Raw genomic sequence first — 19,221 nt, 5'->3', positions numbered from 1 at the left:
TACATAGCTATGCGTGCGTGAAAGGGAGATCTGTAAAACTTGTTTTATCTTTGGTTTGAATCTAATTTTATTCATTTATTTAGTCCGTTTGTTGGTGGGTGGTTTGTTTGTTTGTTGTTTGCTGGGGGTGAATGTGTTTGTTTGTTTGTTTGTTGGGGTGTTGGGGTGTCCTTTTGTTGTTTGTTGGAGTGTTGGGGGTGTTTATTTGCTTGTTTGTTTGACTCACTCCGTTTATGTCACCACCAATATAGTCAACACAAGCATTATGTTACCATGGCATTTAATTCCGCTTAGCTTACTCTGCAACAAACGAATGCAAAAAAACCCAAACGGGATAGGGCCAACGTTTGTATAATTATCTGAATATGATTAGAAAATTCACGACGTTTCTTTTAATATGGCTTCGCTTGACCGTGACTGGGTTAGAGAGTTGATTTTTGAAACTTATCTTGTGTGAAACGGTCTTTAGATTTTGACTCTCTCTGACTTTTCCTGTTTTTTTTTTTCAAATCACAATTGTTTTCCAGCCTTTTTACCATCTCAATTTAATGGTGTTTATAAGACTAAGCTATTTTCACAAGCTGTTGACAGGATCGTCCAAATCCTTTGGGATTGGTTTGTCTACAAGGTCATTAACGAATTATTTCAGCGGGTTGTACCACAAGGACAAGCATATCGAAGGGTTTGATGAATACCGTGTAGCTGCTTGTACTTGGACTGGACAGTTCTAATAGCTTCGATAAGATCAAATTTGCATCAACGCCATCGCCCTCAATTTTCTTGTGGGCGGAGTTACTAGCTAAAAGCTTAATATAGGCCCAATATAAAACCAGACCGAAGCACTTATAGCTCGGCGTCTTCTTGTGAGGCACACCTCTGCTTGCTCGTGTATTGAGTGTTTCTTAGATTTGTGCACGGTTTATCTGTTTGCTCCGCTATGTCTACGCGACGTGTGCTGCTGTTGGCGCTCCTCATTCTTGGACCCGTCAATGCCCGGTTGACAGAGACGCAGAAACGAGAGATCCTGCAATATCACAATGACTTCCGGAACAACGTGTATCCAAAGGCTGCCAACATGGTGAAACTGGTGAGCATATTGGGCTCTTTTTTTGGTGGGGGGGGGGGGTTAAAGGGGCTGTGCCAATCACCTTTTGGTTTTGTACGATTTTTTGTGTTTTCCCCGTTTTTTTCCGTTCAAGAATTCTTCGCGAGTTTTCTTCGAAACGATACAAAGTATGAACATGACACTTGGAACAAGCATAGACTGTGATGACGTAATCAATAAATAAAAAAATGATCATCTTCTATCAATTATAACTCTTCAGAGAAATGAGCAATCTTGCTCACGATTTGTGATCTGATAGAGCTTGCTTTGGTGAACATTTTTGTCGTGTACGTACGTAGAGTTGCTCGATTTTTACTTACTATATTTAAACACCGCGAAAGAAGCACTTAGATTAAAACTAAACGGATTTTCTTCAAAAAATCTCAAGAAACGAAGATGAAACCATTTACAAAACATCAACCATTGTCCTTTAGACGTAGCATATTTTTTGACGTCATCATGACGTCATCACATTTAAACTTACGAGCGATATAAAGTCTGAATTGGACAAAATAGTTTGGATTGCATCTTTTCAGGGCGGCACATGAGCGAAATTTAAGCAAAGGCACTCGTTAAAAAAGGCCATAACTTTTTTGTAAATAAAACCGCACTTGTTCTTACATGGGCATTCGTAAAGAAAAAAAGGCACTCGTTAAAAATATTGGGGAGGGGGGCGGGAACGCTGGTGAAAAAAGGCTCTTGAATGGAAAAAAAGGCAGTCTTTACCAATTTGAAAATTTTGGGGGCCAAATACCCCGCTTAACCCCCCCCCCCCTTCCCCGCTGGCTACGCCTATGATGGTGTCCCCCAAAAATGTGATATCCTTAAATTTCTTTTAAAAAACCTGCTTAACATGACTATTTCATCTCGATAGAGCATATTTTTTATACTCTTGTTTATATTCAGTGAAAATGCCATGGAAACCCGTTCATGCAAATCGGAGATCTGACAAATTGTGCCTATGGGTTTTTCACCCATTCTAATGGGATAGGATTTACACAGTATTTACATCAGAGTGAAAAGGCCCATGACAATCTGAATCACTGATATCACTAACGGTGATGATGTATGTGGGTGAAAAACCCATAGCCTTTTACAATCTGTTAGATCTCTGATTTGCAAGAACGGATTTCCATGACATTTTCACCGATTATACGCAAGAGTATTATGCTCCATCAACATGAAACACTCATGTTAAGTAGGTTTTTATTTTTTAGAAAGGAAAGGATATCTGCTTGCACAACCTTTACAACTTCACGAAGTGTCTACATAATACATTCTTATTTTGTCCGGTCAGTCATGGGATGACGACCTGGCCCGCAAAGCTCAGGACTGGGCCGACTCCTGCGTCGACGGACACAACAACGTCAAGTCGAACAGTCGATGGGATTGGATCGGGGAGAACATGGCCTACAGTACGGCGACAGATCTGAGGGGGATGGTGAAGGGATGGGAAATGGAGGGGAAAATCTACGATTATGGGAGCGACTACTGCAGGACTGTACCAGGGGATCCCATGAAGTCATCATGCGGCCATTACACACAGGTTGGTATATGGCAACCTCGTTCCCATGGGTATGAGATCTTGCTCCGCCATGTTGTTTCCCATAATGCCTTGCGCGATCTCAAAGTCGAGGCTGGGTATATATGGGCCTTATTCGCGAGTTGGCCATTTTTGTCGAGTTCCCTGAATGTATTTCATTTAGTTGTTAACTGTTGAATGGGATGGCGCCAGACCTTTTAAGCAGGCACAATGCAGCCTTATATTACTGCCATTTTTTTTTTTTTTTAAATATGGCTTTAAATATTAGGGAATGTTTAATTACAAATGTTAACTTATTCATTGAAGCAGACTGGAGTTTATTATACATTAGCTTGCTTTCATTTCTCTTCGCAAGTTCCAAAAAATAAGATTTTACCTATAACTTTCAATTCAATATGGCCGACTCGTGAACAAGGCCCATACTCTCGGACGTAAGACACACCTAAACTTGTGTCATTCTTATATAGACAGTGTTGTAGTCGAGACTAGAGCCCCCTAATCTCCAAAAAAATGCAAAGTACTTCAAACATTACCATATAAGTACTTAATTTGCCGATCGAGTTGGGGGGGGGGGGAAACTCACCTTTTGGGGCAAATCGGGAAAAATAATGATTTTGCCAAAAAGGAGGAGTCCCCTTTTGCTAGAATCTGGAACACCAAAAGCTAATTGATTTGATGAATATTGTCTCCAAACAAGTTTGTACCAGATTTGAAAGCATTTAAATGAAATATTCGTATTAAATTGTAGGAAAATCGACGGAAGCATATAAAGATCAGGATGGGAAGCACAATGTACCCAAGCTCGGTCCCTAGAGGACCCAAAATATCCCATCAGTCATGATATAAAAGGCATATAGGGCCACAATCTCGAAACACGATTTCGTTAACGATCAGTCAATTGAATGATCGTTGAAAATCAACTACATCTCTTGAATTCTTCTACAAAATGACAGCAAGACTGACGGAATATTAATTGCATGGAGTGGCAGTCCAATCTTTAATCCAAATAAGCTGTTTGGTAATGATTGGCCATCTATGGTGATAAATGCAAATGACTCTAAATGCCTTTAACATCACCCTCTTTTCAGATGGTTTGGGCCAACACCAAGTTCCTCGGCTGTGGCTTCAAGACAGGTTGTCCGGGCTACTTCTCCAACCGCCTCGTCTGCAACTATGGAGAGGGGTACGTTGAGAAAAACAAGACTTGTCAAGCTAATAGCCCCAAACAAACTGGTCCAGCAGTCAGTGAGATGGGTAATAGACTGACCCTCTTTGACTAGCAAAGTCATTTTTTGGCCCAGGTTAGACTCATGCAAGACTTGACGAGTGACAAGTCCGTCAGTGAGTCGGGTACAATGAGTACCTTGTGGGCTGGCCCACTATGATGTTAAGTCAAATAATTTGGGCCAAGGTAAGACCTTTGCGAGTCTAATTCACAAGTGACAATCTGGGAGTCAGTCAGTCAGGGAGAAAAGGGATTAAAGGCTGGCCCCTCTGAGATGAGAAGAAATATCAAACTTTTTTCCCCTTATCGTCATTGTACAAATGTAAAAATATTCAACGTGAGTTGCGCAAGTAAATTGAATTCCGAAGGGGCCACCTTATTGCAAAATCATGATACAAATCAGTTTATTGAAAAATATCGAAGGACATGCTGCAGCATATAATTGACACCCCAGTTAAAACTCCCCAGCATTCCAATAAGTCTAAAATTTGATCTGTTCTTTGTTTCAGGGGCAATTGGATCGGTGAAAAGCCGTACGAAAGCGGAGGCAAGTGTAGTCGGTGCCCAAAAGGATACAAACGTTGTAATAGGCGATTGTGCGGTATGTATGAATGGATTAGATTAGGGCTCGGGTTAAACGCTTATTGCCAAGCAGACGCTCCTATGGGCTCCGTGCACAAGTACTCCTTCAACGGCCAGAAAAGGAGAGTTGGGGGAGACCTAGACTGGTCCTGCATTTTTGAAAAAAAGGAAGGAGGAGGCCTTTTCCCCCCTTTTTTTACAAAATGGCCGACCGACCCATTTTCCAAAACAACCGGCTTTCAAGATGGCCACCAGCTTTTTTTTAATTGGCCGCCACTTAGACTCAGGAAATGACATAACAGCTTTATGTGGCCTAGATGCAACGGACAAAGAGGCCAAAATGATGTCACTGCTTAAAATTGATCTTTTTTACGTTTTTTTTTCAATTAAAAAAAAAAAAAAAAGGAGGGAGCCTCCAAAAAGGAAGCGGGCGGGGACGCTGAACATGTTTTTTTTTTAATTTGGCCTAATAGCTTTGGCACATTCAGGAAGTCGTGCGTACTTCGCGCGCGAACCAATACAGTAAAGTTCGTCCACGGGGCTCTCAACAGTGGTAAAACGCACCCTCTTTTGTTGGTGCAAAGAGCCCATAGGGTGGGCTTTTATATTTATATTACGGTACCATTGGCATTGCGCTTTATTCGCAAACGTCGGTATGCACGTTTTTATAGCTCATTTCTCTTTGTTATATTTTTATCTGCAGTCCGTGGATAGACGATGCTGACGGAACCTCATTCAATGAATCACGAGAATAATGATGGATAGGTATATCACAGCACAAAGCCACCACTTTATTAGCATAGAAGTATAATGCATGTTTCAGCCATTAAATTTTGTCGTTTTCAATAAGTGAAGAATTATAGTTGATATCTGTTCTGTAAAACTAGGCCCATTTTTTTCTCCAATTTTATGTTATTTTCAATTTTCATTTTTCCATTTTGAAGGGCATTTTGGTGCCTGTTTGTTTTTTATGCTAATTCGAATTTCCATATTCATGAGCAAAAGCGTGATGTCATTTCAGGCAGAAACCTCAATGTTATACAGCTATTTCAGAATCAGATTTGCCAAAATTTTGGATATTTTGCTTTTGTAAATGTTCTTTTCTTCGGTGATACGTTGTATGTAGGACACGACAGGAAGCCTATTAATGAACACATTTTTCTCACAAACGTTTTCAGTGAGCAAATTTTGGACTCACTTTTTGAACAGAAATCCACTTAACTGAGCAGTGTCTTCCTAAGATGCCATCATTGTAACAGCGCCCTCCCAGTTGCCAGGAAAAGCATGGACAATTTTAAATTAAAAAAAAAGTGAACTTTTCTGTAAAATTAACCAAAAAGGAATGTCAAATAGTTTTCATACATTTAAGAGGTGTAGAAAGATGCACAAATTGTTTTTCAAGCAGCCTAATATGCTTCCCATTAATCTCATTAAGATACAGATAAATATTGCTGGTATAAAAGTTGTCAGTTTGTGAAGGAAAGTGAAATGATGCTGTAACCCGTGCATTATTAAACTCAATCAAGTGGCGACCTTAATTTTTTTTAAATTTTTATATTTTTTCAATTTCATATTCCCCGTATGTAGGTTTCCTCACTTCAGGTGTTCTCATTACCAAAACTACTATCTTGTGACGTGGGAGCGGCTGACTAATGTAATAATGCTAGTAAAATGGGGCCAAAAATGATAAAAGGAACGCTAAAGTTCCTAAGGTTATTACCCTGCGTCCACAAGTTCTACGTTTACTTAAATAAAGGGCATCCGTGTTACTACTCATTACTCAGTAGACTTGTGTGTATTTAGATCATTTTACGTGTACAACTGCATGAAGCTTTCTCTGATTCGCTAACTTATGTGACGTCAAATACAACGGAAGTATAGTCAGTTTTCAACCACTTCTCGCCAAGATTATTTTTGCCGAAAATTTCGATTTTCGCAAAAGGCAAAATTTCCAAACCAACTTGTGATATCCAGCCAAACGCCACAAATACTGATTCGCAAGAGTCATTTCAACAGTGTTTTGGGGCAAGAGGTTCCAGGGGGTAGTTCACTGTAGACCATCCTCAATTAATCAACACCAGTGTTTTCGATCGAGCAGAGTCGGCATTTTTTTTCCAATGGAAATCAGCTTGAGCTTGCTTTTTCATAAGAGCATTCAACTATCAATCATTACAGTTGTTTGTATATGGAAAGTTCTATAGTTCGATAAGCCCAGGATGGCACGATAGCCTAGTACATCCCACAACGGGAGTGACTTTGTAGCATTGCATCGACTGCGTCAGTGCCATCACCCTCAGTTTCTTGTGGGCGGAGTTTACTGGTTAAGCATCAGGCCTATAAAACCAGAACGAAGCGCTTTTGGTTCGGACATTGTGAGGCACACCTCTGCTTGCTCACGTATTGAGTTTCATAGATTTGTGCACGGTTAAGCTGTTCGCTCCGCTATGTATACGCGACGTGTTCTGATGTTAGTGCTCCTCATTCTTGGACCCGCCAATGCCCAGATGACAAAGCCGGAGTTCAAAGAATACATCCTGCAATACATCAATGACTTGCGCAGAAACGTGGATCCTGAAGCCGCCGACATGCCGAAACTGGTAAGCATATTCATTGGGGGGGGGGGGGGGTGATAGGGCTGTGACCATTAACCTTTGATTTTGTGCGGTTGCCTTTTTTTTCCGTATGCAGTAATTTTCCGCGAGTTTTCTTCCAAACGATATTGGGCAAGAACATGAAACTTCCAACGAACATAGACTCTATAAGCTCGATTTGTGGCGGTAAGAGTGCTCCCGATGGTACAAACATTACCAAACATACGTGCCCCGATGTCTTGCGCGTCAAGAAATCGATGGGTAAACAAATTACAAAAGAACGAAAAAGAACAGTAAACACATTAATAAACATGTCAAAAGTTAAAAGATTAATAAACATGCCCACATCAAGATGCCCCTTATATACTTTTACAAACTTTTAAACTTTTAAGTGGAGAAGATCGACAGTGAAAAAAAATCCAGAAAATTCCTTAGCCCTTTTTTCGTTAATTATTTCGTTACATCATCTATCCCTCGTATCACTTAATTTGTTTATTTTACAGTCACACAGATTTTGAAAAAATGAACCTCTGAGGAAAATAGGAAGATATATCAATTAAAAATCTTATTAACCGTACATTGAAAACAAACTGTTGAGCTCGAGTTGTATCTACGATCCGTAAATAAATCTTTATATCGAACTTATCTTGCCCTGTTTATATGTTCTGCAAACAAGCTTTTTATAGAAATTGGAAGGTATGTAGGTATCGAATAGGACCAGCGAAATTGCCCTCACTGTAATCTGGAGGCTGAATCGGAGATCCATTTTTTACTCAATTGTCCAATATACAGTGCTCTTCGGACTTCGGGAACAAATCTTTAACTTTGTAAGTGGAAAAAAAATGCACCTTTACAGTTGCTTACAAACAGTCAAAAATCTATATTTCTTCTGAGTTCAACAGATGAATCTATTATCAATGGTGTTGCCAAATTCGTCTTTTTATTTATGAACTTAAAAGAAAATCGTAATGTCTGATGGCTCTTGATGACTTTGCTTTCGCCTGCCAATGTATATTTAAATATTCGAGTTTAAAATATTGACGTATCCCTTCCCGGCTTTAACCCCACCGGCGGCGGAACCGGGGGGCAGAGGGGGCAGTTGCCACCCCACTTTTGAATAGGTAGCTATTTTGCCCCCCCCCCCACTTTTTACCAGGAGCGATTTTAAAAAACGAGGTTAATTAAAATGATACAAGAGGTAAAAAAGATTTTTGAACACGTGTCTCATTTATCGAGCCCTATTAATAGTATTATGTACTACAATGTATCTTTTGCTCAGAAAATATTGGTTAAAGTGGTCAGAAATTGCCTCAGATTGCACCACAGAGCATCTAGAATCCAATTTTTTTTTTTCGGTGCCCTTAAGCGGGCCCCGAACCCCACGCCTCAAGGGCTTCACGCTCGCATCAGTTCTGATCAAGGTATGTCCCCCCACTTTTGAAAAGCGATTGACACCCCTGGTTGGGGTTGAAATTTGACAATAGGCCTTATACCTAAGTGAGTATGGCGACACAAAATTAGAAAAATGATACGAAAAATAGGGATATACCGTAATTTTCGGAATATAAGCCGCGCGGTGTATAAGCCGCAGTAAACATTTTCATTGGCAAAATCAAGCCGCGGCTTATATTCCGAAAATTACGGTAGGAATAGTCCACATGCATAGGTTAGCAGACATTACGTAGGTCACACTTTCGTTTCGGACCAACTTCACACTTTTCCCATTTGCTTTGATTTTGCTTTAATCCTGCTCCGGGAACAGTAACTGGACCTTGCCCCCCCACTTTTAAAAGTGTTCCGCCGCCGATGTTTAACCCTAAAGGGGCCGGGGCGGAATCCGACCCGATCTTTCCTGACTTTTTAGCCTCGAGTCGTGCGCATCTTTTGATACCAAAAACATAAAATTCCGACAAATTTCACATTTTCCATAATGTAGTGTACGCAAAGCGGAATTGCCATTGGTGCAAATGAATAGTTAATTAGCCGATAATTCCAAAACCCTTTAATCTATAGTCCTGAATTCTTTGGGGTATGTTCATATTAAGTTGTTCTATGCATGCGACAAGTTTCATAATTTGTTGTCACTCAATGGCAAAGATCTGAGGGGGGCCGAATCCGCCCCCCCCCCCCCTTCCGGCTGTGAGATGGTCAAAATAACCCTGCTCCTTTAGGGTTAAGGGGTGTGTTCCAAGTTAGAATGAAAAAACAAAAAAAAACAAATGAAACTAGAGGTTGTAGGAACAACCACACGGTGTTGGGCCGTTGATTACCGCAAACTTTGCCACACACAGCAACTCAAAGTGTTATTTTAAGATGGAATTATTTTTTTTGACACACTGGGTATACAGTGTTTAAACGTCGGTGAAGGGCAAAACCTATAACTTGATCAACTCAAAGTGCATGTTTAATTCATGTTTGACTTAGTCAACATGCCGCTAGAGAGCGCTCTAACATTTTATGACGTCACCTGTTATATTGTTTTAAAGTACAGCCTATAGGCAGACACTCACATCGTTGAAAGCAAGTTTACATCTTTTGCCAATTTCAAATTATAAGGCACTTCCGGTTTCGAGCGGAAGGAAGGGTCACGTGATTTTGCACTTAATTCCAAAAATGAAGACCCTGCAATATTGTATCGATTGCCATAAAAACAAAATCAAATCTGTAACGGTTGATTTTATATTGATTTTCAAAAATTAAATATAACAATCTTTATTTGTTTGTAATGAGATACTTAATGACGTCATTGTGACGTCATTACCAGAAAGCTCAAGAGCTATGTTAACTGTGCTATATATAGCCAAATCTTGATTATATCTCTCACAGTTGACTTTTTAGCAATTTTTTTTAAGGTTTAAAGGTCTTTTCATTGTAACTTCCGGTCTGATGAGTGACAAATTAAGTGCTTTGCCCAAGGGCACACGCACCATAACCCCAGGGTGAAATAACAAGAATCATTTAAGTCCATACACTTCTCTTTTTTTCGCCATAACTGATTGCAATGGTACCTCACCAGTTTTGCTCTCATACCTAACAAGGGCGGATCCAGAACACAATTTTTGCCCCCCCCCCCCCCCGGATCCGCCCTTGATACCTAAACGGAGAAGTTTCAACAGTTCGTACAATGTAGCCACGAACCATTCTTTCGTTGGCTCAGAGCAAACTTTTTATTATGCCCTGCAAAAACAAGAAAGCCATAATAAAAACATGTATTTTTAGATGATATGCATATGTTACATAAACTCCAGGGACTCAGAGGCTCCGTCAAACTCCAAATTGAAGTCAACCGACACTGTTTCTGTTTTTGAGCAGTCATAATGTGAACCAAACAAAAAATTAGATCACGTCTCCCATATTAGGCAGCTTTTTTCTGCTTCTCATACTTTGACTGGATGGCTGGCTTTAAAACAAATTGTCATCACAAATTAATATTCATGAGTAGAAACGAGGAAGAACAACTGTTTTCATCAAAGACAAATGGACATTTCACCCTCTCATTTCCAACAAGCCTCCTTCTACAGTATCAGATTTAGAGGGGGCGGTTGCAATCCCCTCCGCCGTTCAGCAGCGGCCTAATTTTATAAACTATTACAATGGGACCCAGAAATAATAGAGCAAACTTTTATTATGCCCTGCAAAGACCAAAAAGCCACAAAATGCATTATCTTTTAGAAAATTAGCTTATGCAGAAAATTAATGATTCGTACAGTCTAGCCACGAACCATTCTTTCGATAATTCAGAACTTCATTTTATTACGTCTGTGCAAAGACAAAACAGCCATAAAACGTGTATTTTTAGATGATAGCCATGTGGTACATTAACTCCAAGGATTGTAGAGGCTTTGTCATAGAGCAAACTTTTATTATGCCCTGCAAAGACCATGCAAAAAGCCACAAAATGTATTATTTTTTACGAAAATAAGCATATTTTGTTGCTTAGCAGAAAATTAATGATTCGTACAGTCTAGCCACGAACCATCGATAATTCAAAATATCATTTAATTACGTCTGCGCAAAGACAAAACAGCCATAAAACGTGTATTTTTAAATGATAGGGACTTTAGAGGCTTCGTCAATTTCCAAATTGATGTGCAGCATCAGAAATGCGCTTCAAAAGTTAGATTATGTCTTCCATATTATTTGCCGAGGCAGCAACCAACTTCCAGTTGAGCAAGCAGTGATCAAACTCCTTTTTGGTCCGTAGTGTGGTTAGGGTTTGTGACTCATGATCAGAGGGTCAGGAGTTCGCATTCAGCTGCTGGCCATATGTTGTGTCCTTTGGCAAGCCACTGCATCAACACTTGCCTCTCTCCACACAGGCGTGTAAATGGGTGCCGGCATTACCTAGCATCCCATCCAGGGGGAATAGAAATATTCTCTGAAACCGGAGACAAATGCCGGCGCTGCCCATGGCCCAATGGACCACATTTGCTCCTGACATACTTTATTACTTAATTACTACTTTTTATCATCTAAAAAGTGGTGGGTAAATGCCCCATGCCCACCCTCGAAAAAATGATAAATTGAGAATATGCTGGCAAAAGTACAGGTATTTTTTTTAGGGGGGGGGGGGGGGATGTGCTTTGCCCCCCTCTAGAAAAAATCCTGGCGACGCCCATGGCATTCGACGTGGCAGTCCCTGCTGTGCGGCTGTACTGCATATGCACTGTACGAACTATTAATTGAATAATATACAACATAAAATATTTGCTTTTCACGACACCGGACGGCGGATTGAAAATGAGAGGGCGAATTGTCCACTACTGTTTGCCGAAAATATTGTCAAGGAATTGATCGCCCTGCTTTATATTCATGAATATTAATGAATATTAATTAGCATTGATAAATTGTTTTCAAAAGCCAGCCAGACAAACAAATTATGAAAAAAAAAAAAAAAAGAAGACAAAAAATGGGGTGTGATCGCTGTTTACTCTTTTTGAAGCTTGTTGTTGTCCCGTCAAATAATATAGAAGAAAATTATCCAACTTTATGAAGCGCATCTTGCTGCAGCTGCACATGGCTGCTCTAAAAAAGAAACAGAAGCGGCAGACTTCAATATGGAGTTTATGCAACATGTGCTTACATCTAAAAATACCTGTTTTGTGTTTTTTTTGTCTTTGTACGGGTATAATAAAATTCTGCTTTGAGCTAACGAAAAATTGGGTCGTGGCTGCGTCACGTGCAATGTGGGAATCTGGGTAAATTCGGAATTTGCCCAGGGCAAAGTGGGAATTCCAACATTGCGCGGCAAAGTGGGAATATTGCCTTTATGTACTATTAACATCAATAACTCTCATAAAATCACCTTTGAACCATTTGCTGCTAGAGGGGGGTATTTAAATATTCATCGGCTTTATTCCTTTATTTTGTTACCACCTAACCCACCAAATGTTTTGGGAATCATTCGTGAATTACTACATTTTAAACTCGGGAGGAAGATTCCCCTTTCACTAATTCCAAATTAACCCAGATTCCAACATAATGTGCTACTACCGAACCAGGGCAACAGTGGGAATTTCGTTCAATGTTGATGTAATTTGCTATAGGAAAGGGCTGTTAAAATTACCTATTTGGTGATATTCCTTCATTGTTCTACTTCTGAACCTGAGCAAAGTGTGAGTTTCCGTCAATTTCGATGTAAGAGCTATTGTTAAGGGGTATTGAAATTACTATTCCTACATTGCGCTGCTTCTAAACCTGAGCGATGTGGGAATTTCGATCAATCCGCTACACGTATAAGACGTGTGCAAATGAAACATTGGTAATATCCCACAATTGCCCTACTACTGAACCTGGGCAAAGGGCTGTTCAAAGTACCCAGTAATATTCATACATTGCCCTACTATTGAACCTGGGTAAAGTGGGAATATTCCTACTTTGCCGGGCAGTATTGGAATTCCCACATTGCCCAGCCGGGCAAAGTGGGAATTCCAACTTTGCGCGGATTCCCACTTTGCCCGCGACAGCTGTCTGTCCTCTGTACAAAATATTAAATGTTCTTCATCAAGACATGAGAGGAAATCTCGTGATGTACGAGTGGAGTCATGGCGAAATGAACAGGGTCCTCAATTAAGTTCAAATTGTTAAAGATGAGAATAGTTTGTCAATTTTTGGCCTGAAATCGCAGGCAAATTTAAATATGCTTATGTCACAATGGCGTAACAAATTGTTGGTACTTCTTTGGACAAGGGTTCCGTCAGTGATCTATACAAGGTTTCATCTTCATCCCTTGAACAGGTTTTGTTTTTGAATAAAGGTTGTTTGTTTTAACATTAATGATTTCGGTATTTTGAACTCACCTAACTTTGACCTTCCGCCTCAGCCGAATTGTAGGGGAAATTTGAAGATGATCATTTGTGTGTGTGTGTGATAAATACCCAGCATTAGATGTAATTGTGGGCAAAATAAACATGACAAATATGGTTTGGTGTATTTTCTATGTATGTTCTATGTATTTTCTATGTCGAACGCCCTAGAGGCATTAGATTCATCACTTTATCTTAGGCTACACCCCTCCCAAGGCAAGGGCGGAGGAAAATATATTGTGGTGTACGGCTGTTCGCAGTAGCTGCCTTTTTTGCGACGTCAAGTTTTCGTTTTTTTTTTTTTTTCGGGAGGGGGGGTGGGGAGGTTGTCCCGAGGTGAAGTTCCAGATCCACTTTTAGAATGCATAATAACCCCATATTATCTTCTGATTGTATCCGGTCAGTCATGGGATGACGACCTGGAGGCGAGAGCTCAGTATTGGGCCGACACCTGCTCCTATAATTACAGAGGCGCCACTACGCTACCGGACAAGCCTCATCTGGGTCGTATCTATGAGATAAAGACATCTTCACAGTCTACCGATCCGGGAGTGGCACTGGGGTATTTGGAAGAGGACAAGCAGTACAAAGATTTTGGGCCCGATTCCTGCCTCAGCTGTGACGAATACCTAAAGGTGAGCGCTCGATTGTTCGAAGGTTCGTCAATCCGAAGGTTCGTTAGTCCGTACGTACGTGTTTGCACTGAACTGGTTCGGGCGCGATATGTGCCAAAGCTTTTATGCGTTCGAATTTATCTTGCGATGGTCTCCCAGACTAATCCCCGCCCCCAATAACTTTGGATCATTCGAAATAGCAGTGGATGGACTGGGAACCAGCCTATAGTTCTCCCCCAACTCTCCTTTTCTGGCCATTGAAGGGGTACTGTACTTGTGCACGGAGCCCATAGCGCCTCTAACTAGAATTTATCTGAAGAATATGGTTCCCAATCATATTCAAAATAATCTGAAAGCATTTCAATGAAATTATAGAAATGTACACGCAATGAATGAGAAAAATGACAATAAATGAGAAAAAATATTAATATTTATAATATTTAATTATAAATTATAATATTTAATGGACTGCGTATAATAGCCAGCCAACATCATTCCTGTTAAATTTTTGGAAAATCCTCGTAAGCTTATACAGATTAGGCCATGAGGGAACAATGTACCCCTACTCGGTCCTTAAGGAAAGACCCAAATTGGCCCAGTCTGATAGGGTGTTAACATTAACAGCATATCGTTCTTTTTTCAGATGGTTAACGCCGACTTCAAGTACATGGGCTGTGCCTTCAAGACTGATTGTACAAAAAAAAGAAATATTGCCCGCCTCGTCTGCGACTTTGGAAGAGGGAGTGGAGGGTACGTTAATAGAAGAGAAGTAGTCTAGGCAATTGAAGCAGGTCCACGATCACATTGGTGTACTGAGGGGTCAGTCGGTCGGTCGGTCGGTCGGTCGGTCGGTCGGTCGGTCAGTCGATGGGTCGGTGGGTCGGTCGGTCGCCTTTTGTCAGTCCGTCGGACGATCGGTCGGTTAGAAAGAAATTACACTAAAGGCTGGCTCTCTGGGCCCAGCAGAAACATTAAACACTTCCCCTTAATGTCATAATTTGTACAAATGAAATATATTCGGGGAAAATCATATTGAGTTGCACAAGCAAATTCGATTCCGAAGGGAACACTTTAACCTTTATTTTATTGCAGAGCCAAATACAAATCAGTTTATTAAAATATTGAAGGACAAGCTACAACAGTTTGGTACCCCACTTAAAACTCCCAAACAATCCAATAATTCTAAAGTTTGATATTATTTTTTTGTTTCAGGCCGTGGCGTTACGAAGGTAGCAAGCCGTACGCAAGCGGAGGCCAATGTACGCAGTGCCCATCTGGATACGACACTTGTGATGCGGGATTGTGCGGTATGTTTTGTTTAAAAATCCAGCTCTTTATAAAATGGATTCCTGTTTCCCATGACGTTCGGGGAAACGTGATTGCCAAGCAGACTCAACAAATACTAGACTTGATGACAAGTCGTTAGCTAGTCGTATTTCACGGTCAGTGAACTTCAGTCGAACTTCATCGGCACGGCTGGTATAAGACTAGTACGTAATCGGCCGGGTTGCGACAAATCTGGTCTAGGGGCTAGACGTTGTTCTTGTTTGGTACGCGATAACCCGCCGCCGCGATAACCAGCCACCGCGTACGCAAACAATTACCGACTTGGCACCACTTTTTAGTTCGCCTGCGCCGCCGCGTGTATACATCGTCGCTTTGCTCACGAAGTGACAAAAAACCTCTAAATCTGGCAAACGTTCATCACGATTTTAGTCCCGGGTGGTTACGTTAACTTTAGTGTACGGGTACGGCACATGCGAGAACGTTTCGTGTATCCTCGGCTTAAATAGAAGTGTACGTCGATTCACATTACAGACTGGAATAATCTGTACCCGGGTTCAAACGTTTAAAAAACTGGGTTTGTACACAACGTATGCAGCTTGCTACCAAAATTGGACAGAGCACTCTGACTGGCTTAGAATCAGGAGGATATTACACCTGGCATTCACTGGTCTCGGACACGCGTGCTCGTGTATGGACAGTAAAGTTTTCAAGTTTGAAAGTGTAGTTTCAAAATGCTCTTATTTTTACCAGAATTAATTTCCTTGGCTGAAATTTGGAATCAATATCCCTTTTCTAAAACTCTTCCATTTACGACAAATCAACCCACCTTGGAAATTCCTAGTTTTTGAGTTCGTGAAAACCTTGTGGAGACGTATTCATCTATAGAAATTGCCCTGTGGAGACGTAAACAATCTTTTGTTCCTTATTGTGTGCATGTCTCCAGCGGGCACAGTGTATCAGATCGTGTGCACGAGAACAAAGAAATGTCTCCACAAGGATACAAATTTCAGTATGCGTGCACACAAGTGTGTAAACACCAGCGCCGTAACTAGGGTTAAGCTAGCTTCTAGGGGGCACCTGAGGGTGCACCAATTTTTCAAGGGGGCACTGCACTGATGGCATCGTATACATTGTTTGTGTGAATTCGAGATTTCAAATGGGGGGGGGGGGGGGGGGGGGCACACGGACCTGGGGGGGGGACACTTTCCCCCATGTCCCCCCCCCCCCCTCCCCGTAGTTACGCCACTGGTACACCTTCAATCGGGGAACCCCTATTGTCCCTCTTTTGTTTGTACTTTTTAGGTGAAACCGCCCATGTGTGTGGCGAATGCATACAACATAATACAGCCTGGAGCGAATCGATTGCTAGAGGGTCAAAGCTAATTCCTGGGTCATTTGGTATATATTCCATGCATCATAATTATTATTGTACTCTCATTCGAAAAACAAGATTTTGACATTATATATTCTAATTCACCATGGACGGTAATATATTTATGAAAATCCTTCGAAAACAGAAAAAGAAGCGTGCATTGATCAAGCGAAAGATATCCCCACTCTAATAATGGATGTTTCCTCAGCAATACGTCTGTGCTATCATTGGCCCTCTCTATGGAAACGTAATGCATATGCATTTCGCCGGGCGCATAAATAGATAATATCGGAAGTCGTTATAGACATATTTATGGGGAGGCTAAGAATTAATATAAACACGATACACAAGTAAGCGTCGTACTAGTAGGTGGCTCCGATGGACAAAACACGACTGACTAACGACTTGTCCTCGAGTCTAAACAAATACCAGATCCACTCACGTGGGTCTACATATTGTTCTTGGTGCTTTATTCGCAAACGTCGGTACGCACGTTTTCCATTCCTCATTTCTCTCTGTTACATTTTTTCCCGCAGCCCAAGGATAGGCAATGCTGACGGAACCTCATTCAGTGAATCACGAGAATAATGATGGATAGGTATATCACAGCACAAAGCCACCACTTTATTAGCATTATAACTAAAGATGCACGATTCAGTAATTTGTTGTTTCTTTTAATTATAAGTGAAATGTTGTAATTGATATCTGTTCTTTAGATTTTCCTCTAAGAACTTAACTTTACCATATTAAGGTGGTGGGAGTTCCTGGGCCTTATGATCCGGAATGTATGAGGCCTCTCGCAATTCGAAGCAAACTGTTCCCGATTTTCCTCATCTTTGGTAGTTCAATGTTGGTATATAGAACTTCATTGTATGTGAGCTTCTATTTCATTCATTTAAAATGTTGGTACAAGTATTAACTTGTCAAAAATCTTGTGAACCATTTCGGTGTCATGAAATTAAACCCGAAAGTCATAAACGGTGGTGTCCGGAAATTGGAAATGCTCAAAATCGGGTAAATGTTTGCCTATGCTTAAGCGAACCCGTAACATTTCTTTAAAGTAGATCCATTATGCTAGAAAATCATTTCCACTCATTTAACCAAAGTACCACATGTTTGTCCGAATTATTTCTTTATTTGTTATATTTGTTTATTTGTTTATTTGTTTATCTCTTTATCTCTTCATTTCTTTATTTCTTTATTTCTTTATTTCTTTATTTCTTCACAAAAAGCTGCTTTAAACAACTTTACGAAGATGATAATGGTTAAATATACTATTAATTTTGCATAATTGGTAAAACATATGGTTAAGATGCTGATTAGGAAGGTACGATTGATTTTAATTTAGACAAGCACTCTAATGTGATTCTCGTGAAATAGAGATTAATATTGCAAGTATAAGAGTTGTCAGCTTATGAACTTGTGTGACAATGATGATGTAACGCATGCATCATTAAACTCAATCAAGTGGTGACTCATCTTTGTCTTTGTTTTTGTTTTGTTTTCAATTTGTTTTAAATTGAGTTAAATATTCCCCGTAGGTTCCCTCTCTTTCGGTGTTTTCTTTACCCAAACTATCACTTCTTGTGACGTTGGAGTCATGACCAGAAAGTCTATTAAGTGATAGTCAGTCAGTCAGTCGGTGAATCAGTGAGGAAGGCATAAACAAGTGCAATTGATCTGAGGAGTTTTAACCCCAACCATAAGAAAAAGTTGATGCACCTCATTTGTGCATAGAGCTCTTTGATTTCTGGAACCACATTGCCCATGGAGTACACATCGGAATATGACCATCTCACTCACCACAGGAACATTATATCTTTGTTTGGAAAATACATTACTTTCATTACCAGCACACTTTCCCCAAAAATGGTTCGGCCAGCTTTCTATGCAAAGCCTCATTGGCCCATGGTTTTGTGCGTAAACCTTATCAGTCGGACGATCACACTCAATTGACTTCGGCAAAACCGCAAGGGCCATATCATAAAGAATAAGTTAACCGGACCATTTTTTTCCAAGAGTGTGATTCTAATGTTGGAATATATTCGGAGAACCATTGATTGTGTAAGTTTCATTGTATTTCTTTAGTTATTCGTCCACTGTCGTTCGGATTGTCCTTTTGTTAATGGTCTTTTTTGGTCACAGGCTAGGTCTAGGTATTCATAAAAGGGGTCGACAATTGCTCTGCTTTTGGGGGATCCCCTTCCATCATCTCTAATTTGAAATAATGCGGTCAAGTGTATAAATATATTTTGTAACACCAGTATCAATTCCATAATATTTAAAACTATGTATTTACGCCTTAATTGTCACTTAATGTGATCATAAGGAGATGTGGTAAAAATAATAAAGAATGAATGAATGAATGAATAAATAAATAACATAGGACAAGGGCAAGACAAACATAAGAAGTTAAAGGCAGAAAATGATAAGGATATTTTACGCTTGAAATGGCACATTTTTTTCCAAAGAATTACAACTATACGTACACTGCATGCAGTGATGGTATGCCTTTAATTTAAGCATGTACCTTGTGTGATGTCATGCAGGCAACCACCGCGGGAACCCGAACAAACGATGCAAGCAGGTCCGAAGGT

The 19,221-nt window shown here is 40.3% G+C and overlaps 2 protein-coding genes and 1 long non-coding RNA gene across 3 annotated transcripts; all 3 read left to right on the top strand.

Moving 5' to 3' along the window:
* Nucleotides 1–894: 894 nt before the first annotated feature.
* LOC119744380 (peptidase inhibitor 16-like) lies at nucleotides 895–5,347 on the top strand. The gene is made up of 5 exons (XM_038220282.1): nucleotides 895–1,087; nucleotides 2,403–2,651; nucleotides 3,737–3,831; nucleotides 4,383–4,474; nucleotides 5,159–5,347. Exons 1-5 carry the CDS (start codon nucleotides 938–940, stop codon nucleotides 5,167–5,169), a joined length of 597 nt encoding a protein of 198 aa, XP_038076210.1. The 5' UTR covers nucleotides 895–937; the 3' UTR covers nucleotides 5,170–5,347.
* Nucleotides 5,348–6,839: 1,492 nt separating this feature from the next.
* Nucleotides 6,840–14,616, top strand: LOC119745008 (GLIPR1-like protein 1). Its single transcript, XM_038221234.1, has 3 exons — nucleotides 6,840–7,052; nucleotides 13,756–14,008; nucleotides 14,609–14,616. The coding sequence occupies exons 1-3, from the start codon at nucleotides 6,900–6,902 to the stop codon at nucleotides 14,614–14,616; spliced, it is 414 nt and encodes a 137-aa protein (XP_038077162.1). The 5' UTR covers nucleotides 6,840–6,899.
* On the top strand, nucleotides 14,615–18,102 carry LOC119744682. Its single transcript, XR_005273585.1, has 3 exons — nucleotides 14,615–14,715; nucleotides 15,178–15,272; nucleotides 17,161–18,102. It is a non-coding gene; the product is annotated as an uncharacterized LOC119744682 (long non-coding RNA).
* The last annotated feature ends 1,119 nt before the right edge of the window (nucleotides 18,103–19,221 follow it).

Source organism: Patiria miniata, unplaced genomic scaffold, assembly GCF_015706575.1.
Source record: "Patiria miniata isolate m_02_andy unplaced genomic scaffold, ASM1570657v1 HiC_scaffold_7, whole genome shotgun sequence".
NCBI classification, from domain to species: Eukaryota; Metazoa; Echinodermata; class Asteroidea; order Valvatida; family Asterinidae; genus Patiria; species Patiria miniata.
The sequence above is the reverse complement of the archived record's forward strand: the minus strand, read 5'-3'. Positions and strand labels throughout refer to the sequence as shown.